Here is a 25,205-nt window from a genome sequence, read left to right as displayed (position 1 = left end):
AGCGGAGATGATGGATCGAGTAAGCGAGAGTGCGTGTGGCTGTACATTTTCAGCGCCGAACCGCTCTGCACTTGGTCTTGTAGTTGACGCAATTGCACCTGTAGTTCGTGTTCTCTCCCTTTCAGCTCAGACAACAATCATTCATGGCTGGCCAGGACCCCTGGTCTGGATTTGAGGTGTGTTTATTACTATTATTCATTCCTTGTCGCTTAATTTTACTACTTTCAACTTCAGACCCAACACCACAGCATCAAGCTCAATACGGTGGATAGACTCAAACAAATTATCCAGGGCCTGAACGAAGAGTGTGGAACACATATATCAAAGTCCGGCAAAAAGCAGGATCTCATTGACAGGCTTGTGAGCGTCGTAGAAGGTTGGAAACAACAAAATATGGTGGACCGATGGAATAAAGCAAAAGTCGTGTTTGATCAAGTCAGGACTACGGGAGCGTCAGTATTTCTTTGTCTTTCCCATGATAAAGGATTTCTATTCATGTTTATTCAACACGCCTTTGTTGACGCTGTTCTTGCAGATATTCCCCCGGAAGAGTCTCAGGATCGTCCATGCCGAGTACCTCGTCCGCCTCCTCAAGCAATTATGCCTCAACTAGTTATGTAAAAGGTTCTGCGTATCCTGCGCCTGTAACCGTCCGCTACGATCCTTACAACCGAAAGAACTTGAACGTGCTCAGTCCGTCGACGTCGTCGAGTTCAATCGTGAAGCCACCGGTCACTGCGTCTCGACAGGGTATGCTACTATGCCCCAAACGAATTTAGGCGTCTTCTAATGGTATTTGTAGCAATACAGTGGAAAGATTCGCCCTTCTTCGAGGTAGATCAACCAGTATCGGGGCTCGTAGAATGCCCAGGTACGCGCAATAACCATGCCCTCAAGTAATTATTCATTTATATGATTATCCTAGAAACCACCAGTGCCACCGATCGTAAACAACAAACTGTTGTGTTCTCTTTGAACGCGGAACAGTTGGAAAAGCTCAAAAGACCCAGGTCAGTAACGATTATCGACCCGTTCTCCTTTCTGACAAAACCTTGTCTGTAAAGCTCAAGATATCAACTAAGGCTGTTTTGCACATCTTCCCTTTACTGGACCAATAGCACGTCATATCGCAGCTACCAGGCTCCCTGTCCCATCGAATTTCCGCCCACCTGCGAAGTTCGGGTCAACAACGTAGTTTTAACTGCCAGCCTCAAGGGAATGAAGAAGAAAGCAGGAACCGCACCTCCTCCAGATTTGGGCAAATACGTACGAATGAATACCACACAAAACAGGATCGAAATGGTGTATGTAAACAGCCAACAACCCGCGCAACCCAAAGTACGCCGTTTCTATGCGTGACTCGGGTGATTTGCTCACGGTTATGAAGAAATTCTACCTGATTGTGTTGTTAGTGGAAATTACCAGCGTCGATTCACTGGTAAAGAATCTCAAACAAACGAGGAATAGAACATCAGCTGAAGTTTTAAATCAATGTCTGTCTGCTTCATTGTATCTTCAAATCCAGTGCTAACCACCAGATATGCAGTACATGCAAGTGTTCAAGAAGATGACGACATAGTCGCAGGACCTCAAAAGATGTCGCTCAAATGCCCAGTAATTTTAATGCAGAATTCTCATCTCATCAAACTGACAACAGCTTTAGTTGAGCTTTATGCGAATCAATACACCTTGCAGATCCGAAAAATGCACCCACCGTCAATGTTTTGACGCAACTTCCTGGTTTTCTGTCATGGAACAGACTACAACTTATTTATGCCCAATTTGCGAGCATGTCTTGAGCTGGAAAGAGCTCATTATTGATGGGTATGTAACACTGCTCGACCTCGCCATCTATTTTCAACGTTCGTACTGGTACAGATCCTTCGACGACATCTTGAGCTCATGTCCCGACAGTGTCGAGGATGTTATGGTTGAGGCGAATGGCGAATGGCATACAAACGACAATAAATATGGCTCCGCGAACTGGAAGATAAAGCATCCTCCCACCGGCTCAATGAAGTTACCATCTCCTCATCAGGAACCACCATTCTCAGTCAAGGCGGAGACACACGACCCCCCAATTAGCACCAAACCGGATAGCGAAAAAAAACTATCCAATGGAGCGCAGCAGATTATGGTTCTCGACTCGGACGATGAAGACGAGGAGGGTATGGTCAAACGAGAACTTTCTCCATCGTCTGGGAACGGTACGAGTTCAAGCTCACGTCCGCCTCCAGTACAAGAAGACGTCATTGATCTCACGGTCGATTCTGACGAAGAAGACGAGGTAGCTCAGCCGAAACAGGCAACTAAACGAAAGGCTTCGGATGCAGCATTATCTCCCACTGAAGCTATATGGAAGAAAGGTCGAACGGAGGATCACACCACTCACCGGATATCCAATACCACTAATACCCACGACGCTCCAGTTGGCCAGAGGGACCCTCGGCCCTATTCTTACAATAACATTTCGCCTGGCTTACCACCCACATATAACGTTAGAAACTCATCCGCCCATCCTCCACTTCCACCTCTCAACGGAAGCTCATATGGATCGCGGGCGGGCGGCGGAGGAACCCCAACACATTGGCAATGAGGTTTGGCGTATCGTTGGTTTTTTGTCCGACTGTGCTCAGTGTGCACGTACCATAGCTGTTCTAATGTGTAATGTATGTATGTATCGCCACGTATTTTTTCCGACAATTCCATATCATCGGTGTACGCTGGTCCGATGCGGGGTCCTGGATCACATTTGGTCGTGCGCGGAAGTAGTATGGCTGCGTCGCGGACCCAGCGCACCGCCTGCCAGACCCGAACTGTTCCGAAAGTCCACGCCATCAAGAGGCTCGAGAAACAAGCTAGAGTCAAAAAAACCCTGAACTGAAGTTCTGTTTTCTACAATCCGACGAGCAGGTCCAAATTCACTTCCATCGAATGGGAGACCGTCGAACGTAACTGCGACTCAACTTGAATGTCGTCGCCGTGGCCTTTTTGGGACCTGCCCACGTGATCATGGCACTCTCCGTGTAAAAGGCCGGAGGCGACAAAATTTTCTTTTCATCTCTTCCCACTTAACTCTCATCATCCCATCCCTCCCTCTTCCCATCAACGAAAATGGCCGAGAACAAAAGGGTCAAGACACCTCAGGATTTTGCTAGTACGTTCAGAATGCTTTAATGCTTTTATTTCATGTAGCTTATCAGTTTTCTTAGTCGACTTCCTTATGGGTGGTGTGTCTGCTGTGTGTCAGGTTCATCCGCCTTGTCCGACTTAGCGCTTAACGCCTTGATTCTTCTAGGCTGTCTCGAAGACTAGTGCAGCACCCATCGAGCGGATTAAGTTGCTGGTTCAGAATCAGGATGAGATGGTACGCCATACACGTTCTCTGAGGTCCTCAGACCGGTTCCAACCTTATTCCTCTTTTTAGATTAAGCAAGGTCGTCTCTCCGCTCCCTACAAGGGTGTTGGTGATGCCTTCGCTCGAACCTACCGTGACGAGGGACCCCTCGCGCTGTGGAGAGGTAACACCGCCAACGTTATCCGGTACTTCCCTACGCAGGCTCTTAACTTCGCCTTCAGTGTGTCTCTTGTGAATGAGTTATACTCCATTACTTATTTTGCTCAACAGAGGATTACTTCAAATCTCTCTTCGGCTTCAAGAAGGAGGCTGGCTATTGGAAGTGGTTCGCCGGTAACGTTGCTTCCGGTGGTGCTGCTGGTGCTTCCTCTCTCCTGTTCGTGTACTCATTGGACTACGCGCGTACCCGTCTTGCCAACGATGCCAAGTCAGCGAAGAGTGGAGGTGGTCGTCAGTTCAATGGTTTGGTCGATGTCTACAGGAAGACCCTTGCATCTGATGGTATCGCCGGCCTCTACCGTGGCTTCATTCCTTCCGTCGTCGGTATCATCGTGTACCGTGGCCTCTACTTCGGTGTCTACGACTCCCTTAGTGCGTTTATTTTTGCACATGTGACTCGATTACCCTAATCACTTTCTTTCAGAACCTGTCGTTCTCGTTGGCGCACTCGAGGGATCCTTCTTAGCTTCTTTCGCTCTCGGATGGGGTGTTACGATCGGTGCCGGTCTTGCTTCGTACCCTCTGGACACTATTCGGTTCGTATAATCCCACTATCAAGATTTCGCCGGCTCATAAGCTCTCGCAGTCGTCGTATGATGATGACGTCCGGCTCTGGTGTCAACTACAAGTCGATGTTTGATGCTGGTTCTCAGGTATTTGACTGTCCCCTTCCTCTCTTTGGTCACGTATGTTAACCTGGATTGTCAGATTATTGCCAAGGAAGGTACGAAGTCGTTGTTCAAGGGAGCTGGTGCCAACATTCTTCGTGGTGTTGCTGGTGCTGGTGTCCTCTCGTTATACGACGTCTTCCAAAAAATGATGTTTGGCAAGATCTACTCCGGCGGATCTGGTTAATTGAGCTCCAGGTGTCTTGGATTGTTGCTACTATACCTTTGTTACGGTATTTGGTCGTTATTCCTCCGATAGAACTCCTTTATCTTTATGTTTTGGTGGGTATTCCGAGCATTACCTTAGCATTAAACGACCTACTGCAGAATGCAATGGATACTCTAATTCAATTGATGTGGTGTGGTTTTGTGTGCAATTATTGAGTATTGATTATTGCTAGTAATCCTGTGACCGAGTACCCCCATGGTCTCCGCTGACAATCCATGACATGGCTACGACGTCAGTTTAGGTCCAACTTTGTTCGGTCTACCGGTGGAAAGCGTCAATCTCACCGCCTCGTTCTACGACCATATCAAGAGGAATGTTTGGAAGCTTGCGTTCAAGCTCTTAGTGAGGGAACATCCCGACTAGGTGTTTCCTTACCCACCGGTTCCGGGAAAACGACGGTTTTTATCTCATTGCTATCAAGGATGTGTTCCCCTCCGTCCTCAGAGGCCTCTAGAGCTCTCATTATAGTGAACAACATTGAGCTGGCCACACAATCTGCAGAACAGGTTTCGAGGCTCTTTCCAGCATGGAGTGTTGAAATAGAACAGGGTGTTAAACATAGGGCTACTGGGCGTGCAGACGTGTGCGTATGTCAGTAAATTATCCGAGAATTCTGCTCATAGGTGGTATCTTCTCAAGGACCGTTGCTACTTATCAAACTCTGCTGCAGCCCGCACGGTTAGCCAAATTCGATCCCAGAGGACTGAAGGCTATCATTGTGGACGAAGCTCATCACGCTGCTGCCCCCTCGTACAACCAATCCTCTCTCTTTCTGGTCATTTTCGTTGATATGTCAAACTAGTTATCGACGACTGCTGTCCCATTTTGATCGCGACATCAAACATCCCGGCGACCAGAAATTTACGCCCGCAAACATAGGACACAAGATTCCCATTATAGGATTTTCAGCTACTTTCAGTCGCCACGATGGTCTCGCGTTGGGTTCCGTTTTCCAAAGGATCGTGTACCACCAAGACTTTCTCCATATGATCAAACAGGAGTGGTATATCACTACCTCATCTTATCTCAGCCGTTTCTTGACCACTGTCTGTAGGTTATGTAATGTCAGATTCACAACTGTACAAGCAAACCTGAACTTGAAAGAAGTTACAGTCCACTCTAAAGCCGGTGATTTCAACCCCACGAGTTTGGCGCAAGTGATAAATACAGAAACAATCAACCAACTCGTCGTCCAGACGTGGCTTGATCGTGCTGGTACGCACTCTCAGTTACTCTTGGTGTGGATCGCTCATCTTTTGTTGACAGCTTCTCGAAAGTCTACACTCGTGTTTTGTGTAAATATTGCACATGTAAAAGCGTTAACTCAAACTTTTCGGGGTTTTGGCATCGATGCTCGTTATGTTTCTTCGAAATCACCGGCAATCGAACGGAAAGCTCTCGTCAATTCATTCAGATCAGGAGATTTCCCAGTGCTCATAAATTGCTGTGGGTGTTGGCTTGTTGATACGGGACGTCGCTGAAACTCCTATCTTCCCTGCGCAGCAATTTTAACGGAAGGTACTGATGTTCCTAACATTGATTGTGTCGTGGTTGCAAGGCCTACCAGATCTCGAAATCTTTTCGCACAGATGGTTTGTTCGTCATGCAATGGAATTCATTCCGTTTGTGGTGCACTAACATATGTTTTTAGATTGGCCGCGGTATGAGGTTGTCGCCAGCGACAGGCAAAGAAGATTGCCATATCGTCGACTTCGTGGATAGCCAATCCCGTATTTCGGGAGTCGTATCAACACCCACGCTTTTCGGATTGAACCCAGACGAAATCCAAATCGAGGGTAAGGCGTTTCCTGGTTCAAGAACTTGCCCTTATTTCTTGCATAGACGTGTCTCTTGAAACGCTCGAAAAGCACGTTTGTGAGAAGTTGAGAATGGATACGTCAGATGAAATTCCCAGTCCGAAATCCATTACATATACCGACTATGATGATCCGTTCTCGTTCGTGGAGGGTTCATCCGGTGCCCCTCACATTATGAGCCTGAGCCTGCATGCTTGGGTGGGGTGTGGAGGTGGAATTTATGTGTTGGAATGCTTGGGGAAGGGTTTCATACGCCTTGAGAAAGTAGAAAATCATGAAGGTATTGAAGTGTTCAGATTTCTTTTGACCTTTCCTCACTTCCACGTACAGAGTTGGGCACGCATTACAAAGCTACTTTTACACCCGCCGCAATGGATAAGGGGACCGCCTTTCGCCTTAAAGTCTCACCGTTCTTCAAAGTCCGGCATGTGTTAACTTCAGAGAGCCTCTCGGATGCAATCAAGGGTTGCGATACCTATGTGAAAGCTAAGGTTGTGCGTGGCCATCTCGCTAAAGCGTATGTGTCAGAGTTTTCTTCCTTGTGAACCTCAGCAGATCTTCCCTTTGCAGGCTTTTACGGACAGCACATTGGAGAAGGGCTCCAGCCACGGAACAACAAATGCAGTTCGTCAACAAACATATACTCAAGTCAGGAGCGACCACCCGTTCAAGAACGATCACCAAAGGAGAAGCTGCCAATATTATTACTCGTTTGAAACATGGTGCCAAGTCTCGTCACCAAAAGAAAGCAAAGGCATCTGCGAAGGAACTAAAGTTTGCCGAGCAGGAGGCGAATCGTCGTTCGAGAGAATTAGTTCAAGTCGGACCATTAGAACAAGAGTCGTAGATTAGACTATATTGAGCTCTAGGTTATATGTAATTTACATCCGCAGTTCAGAAAGACTAGGGGATACCGCCAGTTCACTTGCCAATGTCAAAACTGCCGCCTGCTGTGCAAAGTCAATTGTCTCCTTTAAGTGTCGAAAATTGGCGAAGGCATTGGGCCGTTCCGCCAACCGTGATAAGAGCGCGCCAACGAGAGAGTCTCCTGCACCCGTGACGTTCACCACCGTTGCGGGTAAAGCAGAAAAGTGAGCAACAACAACAGATCCCTTTGCGCCGTGTGATACGATACACCGTTCATTTACTGTACTGGCTTGCTTGGTCCATTCGGATTCTCCTGAAGTTCGCATAAATACGATCACCCCCGCCTAGCCTAGGCTGAGTACTATAGATGGCATAGATGAACAAGATTCAACTCACAGAGCCGCACTTTATAATCAAATGCTCGAAGAACGGAAACAGATTTAATGCCATTTGGGCAATTCCATCTCGAATCAAGAACGCCATGGTGGAGGACGCTTCGTTGGGAAGCTTCGCTCGCGACAGGTGTTCCAACTCAGTGCGGAAACCTGACCCGACAGAAAAATCGTCGATTGCTTTCCACCACGACTCCCGTGAGAAGAGGTCGTAGGTTTCACGAGCACCATTGTAGATCTGCGCAAGTTCCAGAATATTGGGAGTGATGTACGAAATTGGAGGGCGAGCAGTGTCGTTAAACGTCTCTGCAACAACCTGGAGTATAGTAGTCGATTTCAAGACAGACGTCGGTTCACTAGCAATGACAACGGGAAGGATGATTAAAGGCACAACACGTGTGATCAAGAGTCAAGACACCCACAATAGGACTTAAGAGGGGAGTCAGTAAACTCAGCGGGAAAATTGTGGTGACTGACCTCGAATGTTTTCCTTCCGGCAGTGTTGAACTATATTTGTCACCGCAGCTGGAGACAAATTGCCGTCCAAGGCAACAATACTTGGACGGTGTTGACCCAAAGATGCGATCGCCTAAGGTGGGCTCATTAGCAACGGCCACGACAAGTGCATGAACATACGCAACAGCCTGAGAAGTAAACTCTTTAACAATGTCCATGTCTGCAATGCCAGTAACGAGATGTCCATTTCTGTCGAGAATCATGCTGCAGGAGGCTGTTCTATGATCAGGTTGGACCAGTAGACCGTCATCTCGCATTCCCATTGCGGCTGTCTCGCGCCTTAAGAAGTCACCGAACATATCGTCAGCTATCGGCGACAACAGCATAACTGAATCTTCATTGCCTGACACACGATGTGATGCCTCAGCGATGTTTCGCGCAACCCCGCCCACTGACAACGAGATTTTTCCAGAGACTGTGGACTGGACCGCAACTGCTGACGCAGTTTCCTCAGATCCGCGTGCAGTTACATCGACGGCACTAGACCCGATAATAACCAGTTTTGGCGATATTTTTGGTTTCGAGGTCTTCCGCCTTAGGTTAGATTGACCTTTCAGGTAGACAGTTGATTCATTGCTTCGTGAAACCGATGATGATGCCTTAAGGGAAAGCCTAATTGTTTCATATTGATTTGGTAGCCAATGCTAGTCCCTTACTTGTTCATTCCCAGAATAATCCCAAGCCATTTTCGCATATTCAACCGCAATACAGCCCCCTGCATATTGTCTATGAGGGAACAGGTAAACCGCAGCAAGAGTTGTGACATACCGACTTGAGCCGTATTCCTTAATAGAGCAATATTTGATTGTTGTGACCGGCCTTGAGTGAGTTCTGAGACTCGGTTAAGAAGCCAAGGTGTAACTTCTTTGCCGAGTTTACTACAGCAATATGTCAGAATTTGGTGGAGTGGATAGATAGAACGATATACGCTATGTCGTTACGCTCCGACTCTTCTACCGCCTGAACAATCGGTGTCAGCACGCGAAGTTTACTTCCTAATTGTCATTACCTGATCCACAGCCTTTTGGATTTCAAAACCTTCCTCTTCAAACTGTTGAGGGATCGGTACGGCTATAAGCGTGCCATTCTTCATCCCAAACTGTTCTTGCGCGTCTGAAGAATATTAAAGTAAAAGAAGGCAGAAAATGATAACTTCACTCACACAAAATCTCGGCAGCTGAGAAGGGGTTGTCAACATTCCAAGAAACCTGAACGGTATAAGCGAATGGTGCGGACGTTTACAATTTCCCCGTTACCTTGTATCCACTCTTGGGAGAGAAGAAAGCCGGAAAATCTGTGGTTTGTCCGTACGAGACTACGGGGACCCCGAGGGTTTCCTTTTGTGCGTTAGCTTGCGTAACAGGAACGAAACGTCGGAATGTACCAAGTATTCCAATGTCCTTCCAATGTCAAGTATCGATTTTACACCCGCAGAAACGAGTCCGACGGGGTTACGGGAGAGTTCGACCAGATCGGCAGAAACGTCCATAGCTGGATTGGTCGGGTTGTAAGTCGCATGAACATCGGCTCGATCTCATTCACGTACAGTTCTCCGCTCCGCGATGAACCCCTCCAAGGCTGTTTTGAAGGAGTCCACTTCAGTATATGATGATACACGGTACACAATCTCACCCTCCCGTGGCAAAGACCTGTGAAAGAATGAATCACGTAGCCTTGCATAACAACATCGGTCTGACCTTGATTCCAACTAACGATGCAAACATAAGGGTTGCGCTGCATGTTGTGCCTCCATCCGCTTTCTTGCTCACAGCGGGTCCTAAGTCTCTCCGTGAGAGCTTCACTACCGATGGATTCCTTTTCGTGTCCGCTAATCTAGCAAGCTCTGATGGTACAAGACCGATTTTGACACGACCTTCAATCATCCCAATCGTCGCAGGTATAGCCCCAGTGGACCGCACAATAGTTTCCAATTCGGAGGCCAAATCATAATTGACTGGATGAGGAAAACCATGGGTCACAAGCGTTGTTTCGAGGGCTACGACAGGCTTTCTATTGGCTAGAGCGTCTTGAACTTCTGGATGGATGTCAAGAGGAAGAGATTGTGTGGGTTGAAAGATTGAAAGGGGTCGAGTAAAATGGCGCGAATTCCTGATGATTTGGCTGGGTCGTGCAGAAAGGAAAAAGGAGGCCATGTTAGTATCGGAGCATCGGTCCGGTTTTGCTATGCCTGCCCTCGAACCAACTGCGTCCTTTGAAATCAAACTCGAAAGCCAGCGGTCTATTTGTGCGATATCATATACTCTGAATGTAGACGAAATCGTTAAATCAGTCGGAGACGATGCTGCGGGCGCAAACGTTTTCTTTATCGGTAAATGACACCGAAAGAAAACGAGTCTGGTTTCTTATTGTTCTGACTGCAGGAACCACTCGAAATACGTTCCAGAATCAAGTCGTGCAACGACTTGAATACCAAGCTTACTCCAAGCTTGCTATCAAGACCATGTCCGACGTCCTTGAATCGGCTCGGCATCGGAGTGGTACAGATCCTTCCAAATCGCTCATCCGCTGCGCTGTACACCATCGCATAGGAATCGTACCCGTAGGAGAGGCATCGATTGGTATTTCTAAACGTTACAATGTTCCACACCTGATCTTCATTCATGAACAACGTTTAGTTGTCGCCGTTTCCGCTCCTCATCGAAAGGAAGCTTTCTCAGCGTGTGAATTCATCTTGGAGGAGGTGAAGAGAAAGGTTCAGATATGGAAACGAGAATACTACGAGGGAGAAGACGACACTACCGCAGAGTGGAAGGCCAATGCATAATCACAGTATCAATTACACAACTGATGAAGAAATAGTTGACATCTGGGCCCAATGTCCACACCATGGATCATACCTGTTGCCAGGTAAATTGAGTCTCCGTAAGAGCTTCTGGGCTCAACTCATAGTCGAGAATACCAATTTCCGGTCCACGAACAGGCCTGCAACAGGCACAATGACCGTCAATCCACTTTCCATTCTTTACTAACCAAGTCGTCATCTGGACTGACGAGTAGTTCCACACCCCACATCGTCAAGGTAAAGAAAATGTTAATCCATCTCCACCATATCTGGGAAGAATAGTCGAGTACTGTGCGGAGGCTTGATTGTAGGTTGCACTGAAGATGGGAAAAGTACTCACACAAAAGATGAGAGTACACCATGACAAATAACAGTTGTCGATAAGTCAAGACTATACGAGTGAGGGTTGAGGTCTTTGGAAAAATCAACATCGCCAACGACACTAGAAGGAAGAAAGGTACACACAGGCCTGCCTTCCCATCCATCGTCTACGCCATCCTCCTTTTCCCAGCTATCGGCACCTATGTTGGGCAGTATTCGGGATGCGAGATGGAGAATAGTGAGGCGGTACAAGAGGGCAATAAGAACAGGTTTGGGTAATGTATTTGTTACAAAATTCAACAGTGCTTCGAAATGAGGCAGGACGTTCGGTAAAAGGGGCATACTAAAATTCACGGAGTTAGGAAATCAATCTATCCAGAAGGCAGCTACATCGCAAAGACTCACTATGCCGAGGCAAGATCTAGAAAGGATTGTTGGTCGAACCCACAAAGCCATACGTTGTACGCGATGAAGAGAGAGAGGGCGGAGGATTCGATTATATTGGTTCTTCGCAGGTAAAACCCGATGAAGGTCAAGAAAACCAGAGCAGTCAACGCCACGCCTAGAAATGTGGATGACAGGGGAGAGGAAGCCGCATCTGGGTATGTCTATCCAAAGCACAGCTTCAGATACGCTCAAGGGCAAAACCGTTTTCTGAACGTACCACAACAATCCACCACGCACAGCCAACGTAGGTAGCGGCGGATGAAATCAAAAATCCAAACTGATAAACCTCGCCTCTTTCAACCAATCTCTTTCCCTCTTGTCCAAGCTTCTGAGCGACCAATAGGCTCGATAGACCTTCCAACACAATGAAGAACGGTCCGGAGAACTTCAATAACTGCCCCCACCACTGGGTTGCAGTGAACAGCCAAGGATGAACGGCAGTCGAGAACACATTGAAGCAGACCAGTAACACGAACGGGTGCATGGGAACCTGCATGACTGAGAGTGCGGGTGAACCCCATAGTAGTATGAGGGTGCCATGTATGACGGAATGAAGCGACAGTAGCAGTGATAACAATAAAAATGCAGGTTGAGAAAGCGTGGCCAGCGTCAAGGGAAGGAAGAGGAGAATCTGCAAAACAGTCGACAGCCTAATGAAACGAATTCAGCGCTACAAACCAAATCAGATAGAAAAAATCCCACTCACTTAGCTGTATGAGAAACAGTATTCCAAAGGACTCGATATCCAGACATGATTCGGACGAGTATATCTAGGTCGTCGTGGTCATGTTAGATAAATGCCTTATGTTATTATACTCGCGCACGCGCAATCATTATACAAGACAACAAAAACAACACAAGGCGGGCCACTTTCATTGTCAAAAAAAACTATTGCCTTCTATTCGAGGTAAACAATACAGTATCTATGTCATCTGATTATATGTTCCAAGATCCTAAGGTATGATTACAATGAGTCCTGTTTACTGTGCACCGACATCAACCAACGACTGGGACAACATGCGGTGAATCCGCCTTGATGATATGTGAGCTGAGCAAACCCTTCTCTCGAGCAAATTCCGTTGCACGTGTCAAGGATGCCGGGTCAGAAGGCGGAACGTAGAACTTGTCTATGATAGGAATCTGAAGAAGATTCATTCTGGGTGTTATTACGACCATGTTATTGGTTTTGATCTCCATCCAATCCGCTATAGAAGCAGTGAGAACGTATGAAAACCAGGAAATCGGAGATCAAATCACCTCGCTCGAAAGTAAGGGGTTCACTTGCAATCATGATGATGTTCTCGCGTTTATCTGCCTTGGACATCTTATAATGTCCCCCTTGGCAAAATTCACTGAACGCCGTTCCCGAGGAAAACCACTGATTGAACGAGGTGAGATGCTGTTATAGTGGGAGTGAGAAGTGGCGTCGCATACCAGAGAAGCCGCTGCTTCGCTACGCGAAGATATGTAACGAGTAGCGATAACTGTTTCGCCGTCGGTGACACAGAAATTCATCAAGCTGGGTTCCGTTATACCGGCACTCTCAGCAAACTCGTTCAACGAGGATATGGTTTTGAGCATTGCTTCCTTCAAAACGTCGGGTGTAAATGATTTCGCGTCTGGATCTGGGAGCTGGGGAGAACATTAATTGTATACCATGATTAATCACACAAGAACACAAGCAGACTGACTTTAGAAAGGAAAAGGGCAAAGGCCCATTCCGAGTCTGAGGATGCATGTTAGACACACTGCGGTTAACTATTGTGTAATTGCACGAACCAGTATTCCCTTGCACTGTATTAAATGCCACATCTGGTAGGGAACATTGTAGTCTGCGCTTGATCAATTGGAAATCGGCGATGCCTCCGTTATGCATGAACTGGAAGAAATTCAATTAAAGATTGTTTGGAGAGGTTTAAAGACATTACCATCAATTTGCCATGCACAAAGGGATGGCAGTTGTCGAGGGACAGAGAGCCTGCTGTAGTAGCACGTACATGACCACTACAAGGATAGATGAGAAGGTGAACCTGTGCGGCGTGGTGGAGGAACTCTCACAAAACTAAGGGGGATTTGATCTTCTCTGCCAGTCGAGTGAGATTGACATTATTCCATGCCTAATAACTAATGTTAAGAACTCCGGCGAAACCGATGGTGATGAAACTGAAACGCACAGGCGTGACCGATGTGAATATGCAAGGTTGCCTTCCTAGTTCTTCGTCGTATACTGAATCGTACCATCCTAGGAGACATCAATGACCATCGTTTAGCTTCACAGGATCTTACTCACCAACGCCGAAACCATCTCCATTCATAGGTCGACGTTGGTCGAGACGCAACCTAGAATCAAATGCTTGGTTGATGATAGAATGACAAGGCCTAGTCAGAAGCTACAACAACGGGGTCAGTGCATAAATTCGAAGTATTTAAATAATGGCATACATGCGAGAGCAGCACAGGCGAGGTGCCTTTGTATATCACAAAGCGACACATGAGTTGTAGAGACGAGGAATGGACGGGAAGATGATTCTGAGGGTCATCTTGCTAGTTAAATTTCTATATATAATGGCGGCAAGAGTGACCTGTTACAAGTGCAACGTCACCAATCACATCGCGTGCTTAGTCGTGCTCCGAGTCCGACGTGCCACCGCTGCGGGGCAAATCGTTGCGAAGCACGTCTTGATTGTTTGACAAGTATTCCCGTTCCGATCAAATACCCAAAGTCCATTACATTACATGCGACTACTACAAGAATTCCTTTGGTCGATTGGCTGGGTCGCCACCAGCTTCGTCGTAAACCAGACCAGCGACCCGGAATGCAAGTTCTGTATCAGAGTAGTGAGTTAAACGAACTTAAATCAGATCTGGATTGACAAGTGCCGTACCATCGGCCTGAGACTTGATCGCTGCTTCGGCATAAACTCTGACCACATCTTCAGTGCCACTGGGCCTAACGAAGGAACGGCCGCTCTGGTAGCGATTCATGAGACCTTCAATCTTCTGTTGCAAACCTTCGGGAGACACCAGTCGACGCTCGGCGTCCTCGGTCTTGAAAGCATTTCGATCGGCCACTACCACCTTGACGAGGCGATTGGGTAGATCAACGTAAAGCGAATCCCATTCTATCCCGCTGTAGGATTTATAGGATAGAACGACCTCGACAAGAAGCATATCAGAAAGAGCATCTCCAACGGTTTGGTTGATCAACTCTGTGAGACTGATCAAATGTTCCAGCGCCCTGGATTGAGCAGGGGATAAAGGCTGATGCTGGGCCAATGTCTCCATCGTGACTTGGGAGAAAAGAACTGTACCGTGTCCGTTGGCTTCGAAGTAAACGCCAACGTCGTAGCGCTCGGCAGCGTGATGCAAATGTTTGACACCCGTCGGTACACATTTTACTGGTAAACGCTGTGTAAAACCTTGATTTCAAGGCGGGCAACCTCAATTCTAACGGTACACGTACCTCCGATAGATATTTAGTCGACGCACCATTGGCGTACGCGGTCTGAACGACGCCAACTTTAATCAACCCCTCCAGCCCCGCAAGTTTCACAAGTTCTACAATGAAAGCCGCGACAAGAGCAGCAATTTTATCGCCGTCTAACATGTGGAAAGCGCCTCTGTTATCTAGGTAAAAGTAGATGAGACGGTCTGCGTCACCATCCAAACTGCATGCACGTTGTCCTGGCTGCAGCTTATTGGCCAACGATGGGGGCAGCTTCTGGGAAGTCTTCACGTAGTCGGCACCACACCCGTTATTCAAAACATCCTTTGTCGTGATGTCGGTGTTTTCCAAGATAATTGGTAGTGAGTTTCCCAATAATTCGGAGAGCTTCTCAGCGGCTGGGGCACCGACCCCGTTAGCGCAATCAATGATCAAGGGGGAGGCGGCGGGCCTTCCTGTCTGAGACAGAATCAGCATTGAAGTTTACCACTCCTGACTGACACGAACCACGAGCTTCTTAAACGCGTCCCCGAGTTTGCTGAAGTATCCTTCCTCTGAATCTTCCCCATAACTGCATCGCTCTCCTTTTGTGTTGATTGCGCGCACAAGGTAATGGAGCACGGGGGTAGTGGTTACGCCTGCGTTACGAGGTTCCACACCAATAGCCTTGAAGCCATCCTCTAGCGCAGATACGAGTGTAGGTCCCGAGGGACGCGTATCCCTGGCGTACACAACTTTTGCAGGTTTTGACAGGTCAATTTTGGCTGTCTCTACAATCGACTCTATAGTTTTGATGACTTCATCGTTGGTAGTTGCATTGGCTAGCCTGGTTGCATAGCTTTCCCAAGAGGCTTCCAACATTTCTCCTTTCGGATCCACAAGCTTCACGCCATTGTCCTGCAGCCGGACAATGAGCCGACAAACTCGCGAGAGAGAAAACACCACTGACTGGCTCTGGATTGTGAGAAGCAGTGACCATTACGCCGACTGTCCGGCCATCACACTTCTTGCTTCTGAGTCCAGCGATGATACCCACGCGAAACATGACCGAGTCGAGGACACTCCCACTGACAAACGATTGAGTGATCTAGGTAGTTGATGGAAGAAGGGCAGCTTACAGCGTCCTGAAGCCAGCTGTTCCATACTGAAATTGAATATCTGCAGGCTTTGGGTGGGCTTCACTGAGAGATTTGATTTCTTCCACTGCGAGACCGCTCGAGGACATGATAATAAGAGGGATAGTTCGCCTTAATGCGTGGCGAGGATATAGAGCCAACTTTACACAGCCACACGCCGTCACTGCTCACGACCTTGTTGCGATTTCCTCATCATCTATCACTATGCCATCAAAATCTCCTGCTCAGGTTCTCCTCGAGAAGGCAGACAAGAAAGCCAACTCATCCTCTGGTTGGTTCTCTTCGAGCACGACCAAGTTCGAAGAAGCCGGTGATCTTTATCAACAAGCGGCTAACTCGTTCAAATTGGAGAAGTTGTTCAGGGAAGCAGGAGACGCTTTTGCAAGGGAAGCCGAGTGTCGTGAGAACTGCAAGGAGACCAATGAGGCTGCTAATGCTTGGTGGAATGCTGCGAAGGCTTATAAGCGAGGTTATCCTGACCGTATGTGCTCGTCTTAAGCTCGATCGAAGGTCGTACTCAACTCCTGTTACACAAAGTCGCAATCCAGGCATTGGGTCAAACCATAACACATCTCACCAAGAGTGGCCGCTTCCGTCAAGCAGCAGATAGAGAGAAAGAAATTGGTCAAATTTACCTGCAGGAACACAACGATCTTCGCAAAGCTTGCGAAAGCTATGTTCGCGCAGGAGATTGGTATGCGCAAGAAGACGCTGCTTCGTTAGTTATTTTTTCTTTATTCCTCAGTTCCATGATGCCTATTCCAATAGGACTGCGAATGCTTGCTACAAGGACGCCGCCGATCTCCATGCCGATCTCGAAGAGTACCCTCAGGCGATAGCCCGATATGAGATTGTGGCCGACCATTCATTATCTTCGGCGTTGACCAAGTACAGCGTCAAGGAATACTGGTTACGTGCTGGGCTATGTGCCCTAGCCATGAACGTGAGCTTCAAAGCGTCTACTGATTTTATTGTCGACTGAGGCGACAACAAGGATCCTGTGATCGCGAAGCGGAACTTGCAGAAGTATTCTAATCAGGATGCTACATTTCCTTCCACCCGGGAAGCCAAATTCCTTGCCGCCCTGCTTCAGGCTTACGAAGGGGGTGACGTGGAAGCATTCACAGGCGCAGTATTCGACTTCGATCAAGTAACCAAGCTAGATAACTGGAAGACCAACATACTTTTGAAGATTAAGAAGCTTGTCCAAGATGGAGAAATCGGATTAGCTTAGGATTGGCTGTAGAAATTGAGCTGTATTTATAGTATGGATGCAAGTTAGATCGGTGGTATCGTTGTACAGAAAGTCAACAGGCCGCGCAGGTCGCTTCGGGTTCGGGTTCGGGTTTGAATCACGGGCCATGACGTCCTTCGCTCATCAACCACACACAACCAGAACTGCAGGAAGATGATCTAAATACGACCCGACCCGACCCGACCTGATGGGAACACTAGGTAGGTGTGAGAACGACCGCGACCGAGAGCGCAACGCCACGTACGTTTCCTCATTCCTCCCGCTCTGAATACCGATGCTTTTTTCCTTTCTTTAAGTCTCTCCGCTCACTAATGGGACTTCTGGAATTCCCCCTCCTTTTTTCCCTGCATCTAATTTATTCCCTAATCATCGTTGCTCGGTCGATACGGAGGTTAATATTCAGGCGTCAGCCATTGACATTGCGCGCGTCTCGCAGATTGACCCCGAAACATCTTTCCATTCTGTTCGTGCCAGATGCAGAAATCGATATTCGCACCACGGAACAGTGTATTTTGGAGAGCCTGGAGAATGTGATTGAATGGTGTCAAGAATTGGGCATTGACACCCTGTCTGTATACGACCATGAAGGTGTGTAGTGTTTTTGCCACTCGCAGTAGCGTTACCGAGATGGAATACAGATATCGTCTACAATAACAAGAGCTTAATTCAGGAATACTTTGGAACGGACCGCGAGCTGGGCGAAAAGGATTACAAATTAATAGACATGGTGTACCCGATTACCCCGCCTGCGTCTCGACCTTTGTCCCCCAAGTTGGATTTTCGTTCCTCGGTCATCAAACTACGAGTTCCAAACAAGCAATCCAAGATTGATTTATTATCTCTTCCTTCTGGTCCGTCATGCAAGTTCCTACACTGACAGAAGATTGACGGAGGGTTGCAGAATCGAAGAGGTCGTCTTCACTTACACTGTACATTCTTTCGCGAGCGTCTTCGAAATCCAACGTTGCCTCTATAGCCAACTCTATAGCTTGGCAAGAGTCTATGCGATCTAAATTGAGCCACACAAGCCACAGGCCCTTTACGCTTTCGGTCCCAGAATTGGAGTTGATGATAGAAGGTGAGCCAAATTTTCTTGCGACATGTTCTTGCTTGATGAGTCGTGAAACGCAGGAAGCAATGGTTTCCCTCCCGTCGACTTCATGATTGTTCATCCTCTCAATCCTTCAAATTATAGTAGATCTCCGCTTGAGCTCCATGGGTTCCCTCCATGGCAGATGAGACTGGCAGAAATCTAGTAAGTCCGCCGTAGCTTAACAAAATCATGACGTTGATAATTGCCTGAGTCACGACCGCAGTCGAAGGTACTATCGATCAAGATTAATGTGGCTCCTACCTCGACATATTAAGTCTTCTTTACTGGCTTCAGCGATCACGGTAGAGGAATTTCGGTCCGCTTTGGATCACTTTTCGGGGGTGGAAATGCGCCTCGGAAAGTAGCTTATAGGCCTAATTACCCAGGACATTACAGATGTCGATTCGGTCAAAATAATTGGACTTATGACCCCCATGTACCCCGGCGGTTTACTTGGTGAAAAGAAAAAACCGCCTAAAGGATCTTCACTTCCGAATTCCTTCCTCGAGCACGTTAAAGAAAACCCCGAGCGGTAAGCCGCTTCACAAAACAGTTCTCCAAAACCAGTGCTTGGATCCTGTTTTTTGCCCATGTCATTCATGCAGAAACGTCGTGTGACATAATCTATGGATTTATTTCATCTTACTTTACCCCGTCTTGACTATGCAGCGCTGTGTCCCAGCCAGAGTTTCCAGTAATCGCTGCCCACGACGAAGAAGGCGAGGGCAAGGATTTGGAGATTTCTCCAAGGTCAAAAAGTGCACCGATTCTGACCTCACAACAAAGGAATGATGAATCGTATTCTAAGATAAACAACCTGTGTTTCAAGTGGCTCACTCGCTAGTTTCAGAAAATATGGTGCTACAAAACCAGTCCTCGTTTTGGAGGGTTTCCGCTCCATTGTTTTCAGACTGAACTAGCTCCCCATGCAGCAATATCCGGTGAACTGCAACTGTGATCACCACTGACGACCAAAACCTTCTAAAGACTATCACATCTTACGTATGTGATTCTCTCTACATCGTTCTAAAAGGCGCGGAAGAATCCCTGGATACTCAGTGGTGTCGTTTCACTAACATCCTGATAACCGCAGAACCCACAGTCATACAGGGTAAACCATTGGAACCAGCATACCGTTGATAATTGCCATAACACTTTACTGTAAATTCACAAAGAGACCTCCATCAACGAGTAATGAACTTCCTGTGACATATTTTGCCAGGTCGCTCGCGAGGAATACTACAGGACCTGCAATGTCTTCAGGAGCTGGCAGTGCCTTTAATCAATTGCAACTGCCTGCAGTCAATAAGCATTAGATACGTACCACCAAGCCTACCCAGTGCGGTTCTTTTGACCATGTTTTCCCTCTTTACAGGATCGGTCAGGTCTTCCTTGTTGATGTCTGTTTCAATTGTTCCTGGTAGAACAGCATTGGCACGGATACCGTATTGGCCTAGTGCGACCGCGCAACTCTGCATCAACGATAAGATCCCGGCTTTACTGTTGTGGTAGAATCAGCGTTCAAGAGATTCATGATGGTTCAACGATGGTAGACTGACGTTGGCGTATAGTGACATTGCATTCCTCCACCGACGAGGGCGGAGATGGACGACACTCCAATGATGGAGCCCCCTTGGGGTGATTGAACTTTCATCTGATTAGCCACGGCTGGAACCGCGAGAGCGTTGTCAGAACCGAAATCAAGTTAAGTAAAGATGTATTGTCACCTTGAACAACGTAGAAAGAACCGTCTAGATTGACTTGTCTCGTCCGTTCCCATGTAGCATGGGGCATGGTCAAGAATTCAGCGAAGGGGCATATTCCAGCATTCGATACCAACACGTCGATTCGACCAAATTCTTCTACGGCTGCAGTAGTGATCTAATGAAAGGATAATGGGGAGTCACTTGTTCGATCATTGGGTACTTACTTTGGTCGCCGTCGCAGGATCTCCAATATCACCAGGTATAGTCACGACCTTGCAGCCGCTTCCAGTACTGGATTCAATCTCTGCTTTCAAAGATTGTATTTCCACTGTCGTGACTGAGTCGCCGTAGTAATGCAACAATAGTCCAGCGGCTCCGTATTTTGCGAATTCCCGAGCACTGTAGGTTAGTTATCGAGTTGAACAACGACGATGTTAAATCTGTCGTCGTACCAGCCGGAGCCAATGCCTCTTGAGGCACCTGTGATGACTACAATCTTCCCTGCCACAATCGTCATTTCTCGAATGTCACGAGCCTAGAGAAGTGAAAAAAAGATATTTCCGCGATGACCCATGTTGTGGGTGTTCCCAAGCAGCAGGCGTTTCTCCTGCGAGAGATCCGGACGGGCCTGGACTCCGATCGGACCGAGCTTCCCTAAGGAGTCATCTGCACTCGCCTTTCCTGCCTCTGTAACACTCCCATAGGTTCTCATGGACGTGCGATTAAGAATGCAGGTGCCTACTATATCACCAGACTGAGAGGTGGTGTAATTGCCTGTCGATTTCTAACCACCCACTACTGCTCCTTCCACCATGTCTGCCAAGATGTACGTCCTCTAAGTAGAGCCAACCTATTGAGCATTCAATCATCATCTTCAGATATTATGATGCCGATGCCGACTTATCCCTTCTGAAAGGGAAGAAAATCGTGTTTCTAGGGTACTGAGTTTCTCTCTGCAATTTTTGCCCGTCTTCAAGCTCAATGGACCTTGTCAGTTTCGGAAATCAAGGTTCTGCTCAAGCTCAGAATCTTCGAGACAGCGGCATTCCCAATGATGTTATTCTTATTGCAAACCAGCAAGACTCGTATGCAGAAGCGGCGAAAGCCAAAGGATTCGTTGTCGAACATGACTTCGAGAAAGCGGCCGAAGTGGCAGACGGTAAACTATTCCTTCACAATAGTTTCTCAGGCTGATACCCTTTTTCTATAGTCTTATTCTTACTCATACCGGATCAAGTACAACCAAGGGTTTTCAATGAAAAATTCGCACCGAAGCTCAAGCCCAACGCGGTCATTGTAATCGCCAGTGGATACAACGTCTTTTATAAACTTCTCAATTTTGCCCCTACCCAAGATCTCGTGATGGTTGCGCCCAGGTAATACAATTTCAAATATATCCCTCGCAGAGCTCATCATGGTTCAGAATGATCGGGTCTTCTGTCCGCTCTCTGTATGAGAAAGGAAAAGGATTCCCCTGTTTCGTGTCGGTTGAACAGGATGGTACTGGGAACGGGCTTCCAATCGCACTTGCCTTGTCTCGAGCAATTGGTGCAACCAAAGCCGGTGCTATTGCTTCATCCGCGCGTGAAGAAACTGCAATGGACCTCTTCGCAGGTACTTGTGAATTATTCGCCTTATCAGCGTTCCGCGTTCGTTAAGATCCTATTTTCAGAACAAGCTCTGTGGCCAAATATCATTATGCTTTTCAGGTAGGATTGCCCTCGAAGGCGCTTTTTGGGTCTCTTCACACTCACTTCTCTCAGGGAAGCATTCAGCGTGCTAAAAGAGGCGGGCTGTTCAGATGAGGCGCTCTGTTATGAGATGTAAGCTATATGACTTCATTTCATTGTGTCAGGCTCATGCTTCATTATAGGTGGATGTCAAAGGAACCTGCTGAGATATTTGAACGCGCCGCAGAAGATGGTTTCATAGCGCAGGTGGGTGACGTAGATGATATATTATCAACACAACTCCGTGGCTAACTTTTCCTTTACAGCTGAAACACCACTCTACTGTATCCCAATACGGCCAGCTTAGTGGTGCGTTGGCTCTTGACGGGGTAGCTGCTCGGGCACACTTTAAGGATATTTTGTACAATCAAGTGCTCAACGGCGCTTTTTGCAAGAAGTTTTCTCTGATTGAAGCTGATCTGGAGAAAGATGGGCAGGAGAATCCTCTGAATGAACTGTACCGCAGGACGGAGGAGACCGAATTAGCACAAGCTGAGAAGCGCGTGAAGGCAAGATTGGGGGGGCTGGTGTAGAGATTGGATGTATGAACTTTATGCAATGGAATAGTACACCATGACAGTCATAGGACCAAACAATTGAACTAAACCTTCCTGGCATGAAACTTAAGTGCGTGTTGGCAGAACGGGATTACCACCTAGTTTCGAAGGAGTTGCACCCATCGACGCTTAATCCAATGATAACGGCGCGGCGTATGGTTCCGGAAGGTGCGTACGCACCGAGCATTTGTGACTTGCGTGACGTGACTGCCTTTCTCTCAGTTTCACTGCAACTATCTCATACACTATGTCTCCTGCCAACGACACAGCAGAAGTTGAAAAAACTCCCAGTCACAGGTTCGATTTTTACACACACATAGTTAGTTGACTAATTGTTGTTCTAGATCTCGTAACCACTCTACAGATACACTACGTACTCGGAGGTCTAACAGGTCCTCTTCTCGTGACCGAGGAAAAAGAGACCGTCACCGGCACGAGCGTAGAAGAAGTCGGAGTAGAGACCGGTATCATGGCAGGGACAGAACACCTGAAAGATACCGGGACAGAGACAGAGACAGAGACAGAGAGCGAAGGAGAGATCACGACTCTGAACGTCACAGGGAGCGGCGCCGCGACAGAGCGGAAAGTCGACACAGTCACCGTGACTTTGACCGAGAACGAGAAGATAGGGACAGAGATAAAAGAAGAAAACGTGACGATATGGATGATGCGGAAGAGGAGCGCGCAAAAAGGAAGAAAATTGACGGCAGTGAACCGCAGGACGGAGATGTCCCTATGCGCTCTCCTTCTCCTCTCAGAGATAGTCCTCGAAGTAGGCATTCTGAACGTAGAAGGCGATCACGACAGGGAGATGAACTGAATGACCATCACAAAGACAGAGACCATCCCGATGACAGGAGGCCACACAAAATGCGGCATTCACCCAGTCCACCTCCTAGAAAGTACGTACTTTGTACTTCCTGCACTACCCACTAACGATTAATGTCAATAGACGACCTTCACCTAACTATGAACCCCCCGCAGAAGAACCATACAATCCCGATGAGCCCAAAGAAGATGATTCTGAAGCTCGATCAGTTTTTGTATCCCAACTAGCAGCACGTATGACTGCCAGGGACTTAGGTTATTTCTTCGAAGACAAACTTGGCGAAGGTACAGTTATGGATTCTAGGATTGTGACGGACAGGATATCTCGCCGCTCAAAAGGGTAAACTTCAATGCGACGTCATCTCAAGCACTGAAACTCATATCACCCGCCGTTTAGTATCGGATATGTGGAATTCCGAACCATTGATCTCGTAGAAAAGGCCATGGCACTTACTGGCACGGTCGTAATGGGTCTCCCAATCATGGTACAGTTGACTGAGTCGGAAAGGAACCGTTTGCATCCGGGTGACGGGTAAGCACGGACATATTTCGCTTCTGAGTTGTCATTTAAATCGATTCAGGAACCTCAATCTTCCTCCTGGAGTCAGCGCTCCTCATGGCGCAATGCAGTGGGTCGTCCATTTCGATCGAGCTCCATGATTGACCTTCCATGCAGGCTCTATGTGGGGTCGTTACACTTCAACCTTACTGAAAGCGACATCAAACAAGTGTTTGAACCTTTTGGCCCTCTCGAATTTGTAGATCTTCACAGGGACCCCATGACCGGACGAAGCAAAGGGTACGCTTTCGTACAGTAAGTCAAATCACAATCCCGCACCTATTCGCTGCTTACGTGAACTGAACGGTTGTCAGGTACAAGAGAGCAGAACATGCCAAGATGGCTTTGGAACAAATGGAAGGTTTCGAACTTGCTGGTCGCACAGTATGTTTACCAATAGTTCCCTTGATACGAAAACTCAGTTTACCCCCAGTTACGTGTTAACACCGTTCACGAGAAAGGGACTGCTCGATACACTCAACAAGACTCTTTGGAAGAATCAGGCGGTTGGTAATAGTTCTATGCGACCGTTCCACTTCTGACCAGTTCTATTACAGGTGGTAATCTCAACGCAGCTTCACGCCAAGCACTGATGCAAAAGCTTGCTAGAATCGAGACACCTCCCTCTCTACCCGAACCAGTGTGAGCACAGAGTTATGCGCTACTGTGTGTACTCGACCTGACGTCCTCTTAGTAAGCCCAATATCCCTACACAGGCTATGCAGTCCCGTTCTGTATTGTTGAAGAATATGTTTGACCCTGAAGAGTATGCCATCTTTTTTCATTCGAGTATGCACTCTGACCCCTGTTACATCAGGGAAACCGAACGCGACTGGGACAAAGATCTTGCTGACGATGTCAAAGGGGAATGTGAGGACAAATACGGGAAAGTAGAGGCCATTAAGGTTGAAAAGGAAACTCAGGTCAGCTGGTTTCGGGGTTGAAGATTCGTCCAAAGCTCACTCAAGTAACAGGGAGAAATCTATGTCAAATTTGATTCCATCGAAACCGCCAAAAAGGCTATCCAGGGTCTGAATGGACGCTGGTTTGGCGGAAAACAAGTCACAGCTACGTTCATTTCTGACGCCATAATGCAAGCCCACCAGTAGTCAGGTGTCATTGGATTGCAAGCGGAACTATAGCCTGACTTTTAATTCTGTTTTTTCTATTCTTGTTCTGTTTTTCAAGTCTCAATTGTTACATTACACAGATTTCATCGTTTCCGGACGAAGACAGGCAATTATCATAGGCAGGTTCGC

The 25,205-nt window shown here is 47.4% G+C and overlaps 13 protein-coding genes across 14 annotated transcripts; 8 read left to right on the top strand and 5 right to left on the bottom strand.

The window, feature by feature from the left end:
- Window positions 1-51: 51 nt before the first annotated feature.
- Window positions 52-2,729, top strand: E1B28_000976 (uncharacterized protein). 2 transcript variants are annotated; one of them, XM_043146868.1, is made up of 11 exons: window positions 52-103; window positions 156-176; window positions 235-452; window positions 536-750; window positions 803-871; window positions 926-1,010; window positions 1,065-1,338; window positions 1,388-1,493; window positions 1,547-1,614; window positions 1,664-1,824; window positions 1,879-2,729. In XM_043146868.1, exons 3-11 carry the CDS (start codon window positions 394-396, stop codon window positions 2,594-2,596), a joined length of 1,755 nt encoding a protein of 584 aa, XP_043015573.1. In that variant the 5' UTR covers window positions 52-103; window positions 156-176; window positions 235-393; the 3' UTR covers window positions 2,597-2,729. The 2 variants fall into 2 exon arrangements, with proteins under 2 accessions (XP_043015573.1, XP_043015572.1); XM_043146867.1 differs by having other exon boundaries at window positions 52-176.
- Window positions 2,730-2,898: 169 nt separating this feature from the next.
- Window positions 2,899-4,623, top strand: E1B28_000975 (uncharacterized protein). Its single transcript, XM_043146866.1, has 8 exons — window positions 2,899-3,157; window positions 3,213-3,241; window positions 3,299-3,367; window positions 3,428-3,578; window positions 3,629-3,949; window positions 4,002-4,113; window positions 4,164-4,230; window positions 4,286-4,623. The coding sequence occupies exons 1-8, from the start codon at window positions 3,115-3,117 to the stop codon at window positions 4,430-4,432; spliced, it is 939 nt and encodes a 312-aa protein (XP_043015571.1). The 5' UTR covers window positions 2,899-3,114; the 3' UTR covers window positions 4,433-4,623.
- Window positions 4,624-4,675: 52 nt separating this feature from the next.
- E1B28_000974 (uncharacterized protein) lies at window positions 4,676-7,138 on the top strand (the record flags this gene model as incomplete). The annotated part of the gene is made up of 10 exons (XM_043146865.1): window positions 4,676-5,057; window positions 5,114-5,224; window positions 5,277-5,477; window positions 5,529-5,689; window positions 5,741-5,920; window positions 5,978-6,066; window positions 6,126-6,270; window positions 6,317-6,571; window positions 6,622-6,808; window positions 6,862-7,138. Exons 1-10 carry the CDS (start codon window positions 4,690-4,692, stop codon window positions 7,136-7,138), a joined length of 1,974 nt encoding a protein of 657 aa, XP_043015570.1. The 5' UTR covers window positions 4,676-4,689.
- Window positions 7,139-7,172: 34 nt separating this feature from the next.
- On the bottom strand, window positions 7,173-9,949 carry E1B28_000973 (uncharacterized protein; the record flags this gene model as incomplete). The annotated part of the gene is made up of 13 exons (XM_043146864.1): window positions 7,173-7,502; window positions 7,555-7,906; window positions 8,028-8,665; window positions 8,723-8,781; window positions 8,835-8,944; window positions 8,995-9,026; window positions 9,076-9,179; window positions 9,229-9,274; window positions 9,323-9,403; window positions 9,451-9,557; window positions 9,613-9,644; window positions 9,699-9,715; window positions 9,764-9,949. 13 exons carry the CDS (start codon window positions 9,947-9,949, stop codon window positions 7,173-7,175), a joined length of 2,094 nt encoding a protein of 697 aa, XP_043015569.1.
- E1B28_000972 (uncharacterized protein) lies at window positions 9,761-11,156 on the top strand. The gene is made up of 3 exons (XM_043146863.1): window positions 9,761-10,395; window positions 10,448-10,645; window positions 10,703-11,156. The coding sequence occupies exons 1-3, from the start codon at window positions 10,179-10,181 to the stop codon at window positions 10,849-10,851; spliced, it is 564 nt and encodes a 187-aa protein (XP_043015568.1). The 5' UTR covers window positions 9,761-10,178; the 3' UTR covers window positions 10,852-11,156.
- Window positions 11,031-12,390, bottom strand: E1B28_000971 (uncharacterized protein; the record flags this gene model as incomplete). Its single annotated transcript, XM_043146862.1, has 6 exons — window positions 11,031-11,158; window positions 11,210-11,282; window positions 11,335-11,533; window positions 11,596-11,798; window positions 11,855-12,287; window positions 12,344-12,390. The coding sequence occupies 6 exons, from the start codon at window positions 12,388-12,390 to the stop codon at window positions 11,031-11,033; spliced, it is 1,083 nt and encodes a 360-aa protein (XP_043015567.1).
- Window positions 12,391-12,633: 243 nt separating this feature from the next.
- E1B28_000970 (uncharacterized protein) lies at window positions 12,634-14,130 on the bottom strand (the record flags this gene model as incomplete). Its single annotated transcript, XM_043146861.1, has 10 exons — window positions 12,634-12,842; window positions 12,895-13,015; window positions 13,072-13,269; window positions 13,329-13,363; window positions 13,417-13,516; window positions 13,566-13,641; window positions 13,696-13,754; window positions 13,812-13,879; window positions 13,928-14,027; window positions 14,080-14,130. 10 exons carry the CDS (start codon window positions 14,128-14,130, stop codon window positions 12,634-12,636), a joined length of 1,017 nt encoding a protein of 338 aa, XP_043015566.1.
- Window positions 14,131-14,309: 179 nt separating this feature from the next.
- E1B28_000969 (uncharacterized protein) lies at window positions 14,310-16,355 on the bottom strand. Its single transcript, XM_043146860.1, has 6 exons — window positions 16,201-16,355; window positions 16,032-16,149; window positions 15,590-15,979; window positions 15,101-15,541; window positions 14,523-15,045; window positions 14,310-14,462 (listed from the first exon to the last, which is right to left on the bottom strand). The coding sequence occupies exons 1-6, from the start codon at window positions 16,305-16,307 to the stop codon at window positions 14,383-14,385; spliced, it is 1,659 nt and encodes a 552-aa protein (XP_043015565.1). The 5' UTR covers window positions 16,308-16,355; the 3' UTR covers window positions 14,310-14,382.
- A 33-nt stretch (window positions 16,356-16,388) lies between these two features.
- SEC17 (vesicular-fusion protein S17) lies at window positions 16,389-17,530 on the top strand. The gene is made up of 4 exons (XM_043146859.1): window positions 16,389-16,699; window positions 16,756-16,936; window positions 16,987-17,161; window positions 17,213-17,530. The coding sequence occupies exons 1-4, from the start codon at window positions 16,423-16,425 to the stop codon at window positions 17,450-17,452; spliced, it is 873 nt and encodes a 290-aa protein (XP_043015564.1). The 5' UTR covers window positions 16,389-16,422; the 3' UTR covers window positions 17,453-17,530.
- A 75-nt stretch (window positions 17,531-17,605) lies between these two features.
- Window positions 17,606-19,251, top strand: E1B28_000967 (uncharacterized protein). The gene is made up of 5 exons (XM_043146858.1): window positions 17,606-18,061; window positions 18,112-18,324; window positions 18,375-18,551; window positions 18,605-18,728; window positions 18,778-19,251. The coding sequence occupies exons 1-5, from the start codon at window positions 17,785-17,787 to the stop codon at window positions 18,929-18,931; spliced, it is 945 nt and encodes a 314-aa protein (XP_043015563.1). The 5' UTR covers window positions 17,606-17,784; the 3' UTR covers window positions 18,932-19,251.
- A 376-nt stretch (window positions 19,252-19,627) lies between these two features.
- On the bottom strand, window positions 19,628-20,874 carry E1B28_000966 (uncharacterized protein). The gene is made up of 6 exons (XM_043146857.1): window positions 20,725-20,874; window positions 20,497-20,671; window positions 20,294-20,447; window positions 20,126-20,234; window positions 19,891-20,066; window positions 19,628-19,832 (listed from the first exon to the last, which is right to left on the bottom strand). The coding sequence occupies exons 1-6, from the start codon at window positions 20,787-20,789 to the stop codon at window positions 19,723-19,725; spliced, it is 789 nt and encodes a 262-aa protein (XP_043015562.1). The 5' UTR covers window positions 20,790-20,874; the 3' UTR covers window positions 19,628-19,722.
- E1B28_000965 (uncharacterized protein) lies at window positions 20,850-22,616 on the top strand. Its single transcript, XM_043146856.1, has 9 exons — window positions 20,850-21,098; window positions 21,151-21,210; window positions 21,268-21,431; window positions 21,483-21,648; window positions 21,696-21,886; window positions 21,945-21,981; window positions 22,036-22,095; window positions 22,146-22,209; window positions 22,269-22,616. The coding sequence occupies exons 1-9, from the start codon at window positions 21,085-21,087 to the stop codon at window positions 22,533-22,535; spliced, it is 1,023 nt and encodes a 340-aa protein (XP_043015561.1). The 5' UTR covers window positions 20,850-21,084; the 3' UTR covers window positions 22,536-22,616.
- Window positions 22,617-22,806: 190 nt separating this feature from the next.
- E1B28_000964 (uncharacterized protein) lies at window positions 22,807-25,055 on the top strand (the record flags this gene model as incomplete). The annotated part of the gene is made up of 12 exons (XM_043146855.1): window positions 22,807-22,856; window positions 22,904-23,461; window positions 23,512-23,727; window positions 23,785-23,919; window positions 23,969-24,013; window positions 24,064-24,201; window positions 24,261-24,330; window positions 24,380-24,452; window positions 24,504-24,588; window positions 24,641-24,712; window positions 24,764-24,869; window positions 24,921-25,055. 12 exons carry the CDS (start codon window positions 22,807-22,809, stop codon window positions 25,053-25,055), a joined length of 1,683 nt encoding a protein of 560 aa, XP_043015560.1.
- Between the last annotated feature and the right edge of the window lie 150 nt (window positions 25,056-25,205).

The sequence above is a fragment of the Marasmius oreades genome, chromosome 1 (genome assembly GCF_018924745.1).
Source record: "Marasmius oreades isolate 03SP1 chromosome 1, whole genome shotgun sequence".
Classification (NCBI taxonomy): Eukaryota; Fungi; Basidiomycota; class Agaricomycetes; order Agaricales; family Marasmiaceae; genus Marasmius; species Marasmius oreades.
This window is presented reverse-complemented; position numbering and strand designations above follow the sequence as displayed.

Coding starts and splice junctions, on each gene's coding strand:
- E1B28_000976 (XM_043146867.1), top strand. CDS start 144: ATGGCTGGCCAGGACCCCTGGTCTGGATTTGAG. Junction 177..234: donor ACCCCTGGTCTGGATTTGAG/GTGTGTTTATTA, acceptor TTTCAACTTCAG/ACCCAACACCACAGCATCAA. Junction 1,494..1,546: donor AGCTGAAGTTTTAAATCAAT/GTCTGTCTGCTT, acceptor CCAGATATGCAG/TACATGCAAGTGTTCAAGAA.
- E1B28_000975 (XM_043146866.1), top strand. CDS start 3,115: ATGGCCGAGAACAAAAGGGTCAAGACACCTCAGGATTTTGCTA. Junction 3,368..3,427: donor TTCAGAATCAGGATGAGATG/GTACGCCATACA, acceptor TCCTCTTTTTAG/ATTAAGCAAGGTCGTCTCTC. Junction 3,950..4,001: donor CGGTGTCTACGACTCCCTTA/GTGCGTTTATTT, acceptor ACTTTCTTTCAG/AACCTGTCGTTCTCGTTGGC.
- E1B28_000972 (XM_043146863.1), top strand. CDS start 10,179: ATGATTTGGCTGGGTCGTGCAGAAAGGAAAAAGGAGGCCATGTTAGTA. Junction 10,396..10,447: donor CGCAAACGTTTTCTTTATCG/GTAAATGACACC, acceptor TTCTGACTGCAG/GAACCACTCGAAATACGTTC. Junction 10,646..10,702: donor CGTAGGAGAGGCATCGATTG/GTATTTCTAAAC, acceptor AACAACGTTTAG/TTGTCGCCGTTTCCGCTCCT.
- E1B28_000969 (XM_043146860.1), bottom strand. CDS start 16,307: ATGTCCTCGAGCGGTCTCGCAGTGGAAGAAATCAAATCTCTCAGTGAA. Junction 16,150..16,200: donor ACAGCTGGCTTCAGGACGCT/GTAAGCTGCCCT, acceptor ATCGTTTGTCAG/TGGGAGTGTCCTCGACTCGG. Junction 15,980..16,031: donor CTTCTCACAATCCAGAGCCA/GTCAGTGGTGTT, acceptor GTCCGGCTGCAG/GACAATGGCGTGAAGCTTGT.
- SEC17 (XM_043146859.1), top strand. CDS start 16,423: ATGCCATCAAAATCTCCTGCTCAGGTTCTCCTCGAGAAGGCAGACAAG. Junction 16,700..16,755: donor TAAGCGAGGTTATCCTGACC/GTATGTGCTCGT, acceptor TGTTACACAAAG/TCGCAATCCAGGCATTGGGT. Junction 17,162..17,212: donor TATGTGCCCTAGCCATGAAC/GTGAGCTTCAAA, acceptor GGCGACAACAAG/GATCCTGTGATCGCGAAGCG.
- E1B28_000967 (XM_043146858.1), top strand. CDS start 17,785: ATGGGACTTCTGGAATTCCCCCTCCTTTTTTCCCTGCATCTAATTTAT. Junction 18,062..18,111: donor GTCTGTATACGACCATGAAG/GTGTGTAGTGTT, acceptor GATGGAATACAG/ATATCGTCTACAATAACAAG. Junction 18,552..18,604: donor ATTGGAGTTGATGATAGAAG/GTGAGCCAAATT, acceptor CGTGAAACGCAG/GAAGCAATGGTTTCCCTCCC.
- E1B28_000966 (XM_043146857.1), bottom strand. CDS start 20,789: ATGACGATTGTGGCAGGGAAGATTGTAGTCATCACAGGTGCCTCAAGA. Junction 20,672..20,724: donor AGAGGCATTGGCTCCGGCTG/GTACGACGACAG, acceptor ACTAACCTACAG/TGCTCGGGAATTCGCAAAAT. Junction 20,235..20,293: donor TTCTTTCTACGTTGTTCAAG/GTGACAATACAT, acceptor TCGCGGTTCCAG/CCGTGGCTAATCAGATGAAA.
- E1B28_000965 (XM_043146856.1), top strand. Junction 21,211..21,267: donor AAGAAAATCGTGTTTCTAGG/GTACTGAGTTTC, acceptor GGACCTTGTCAG/TTTCGGAAATCAAGGTTCTG. Junction 21,432..21,482: donor AGCGGCCGAAGTGGCAGACG/GTAAACTATTCC, acceptor CTTTTTCTATAG/TCTTATTCTTACTCATACCG.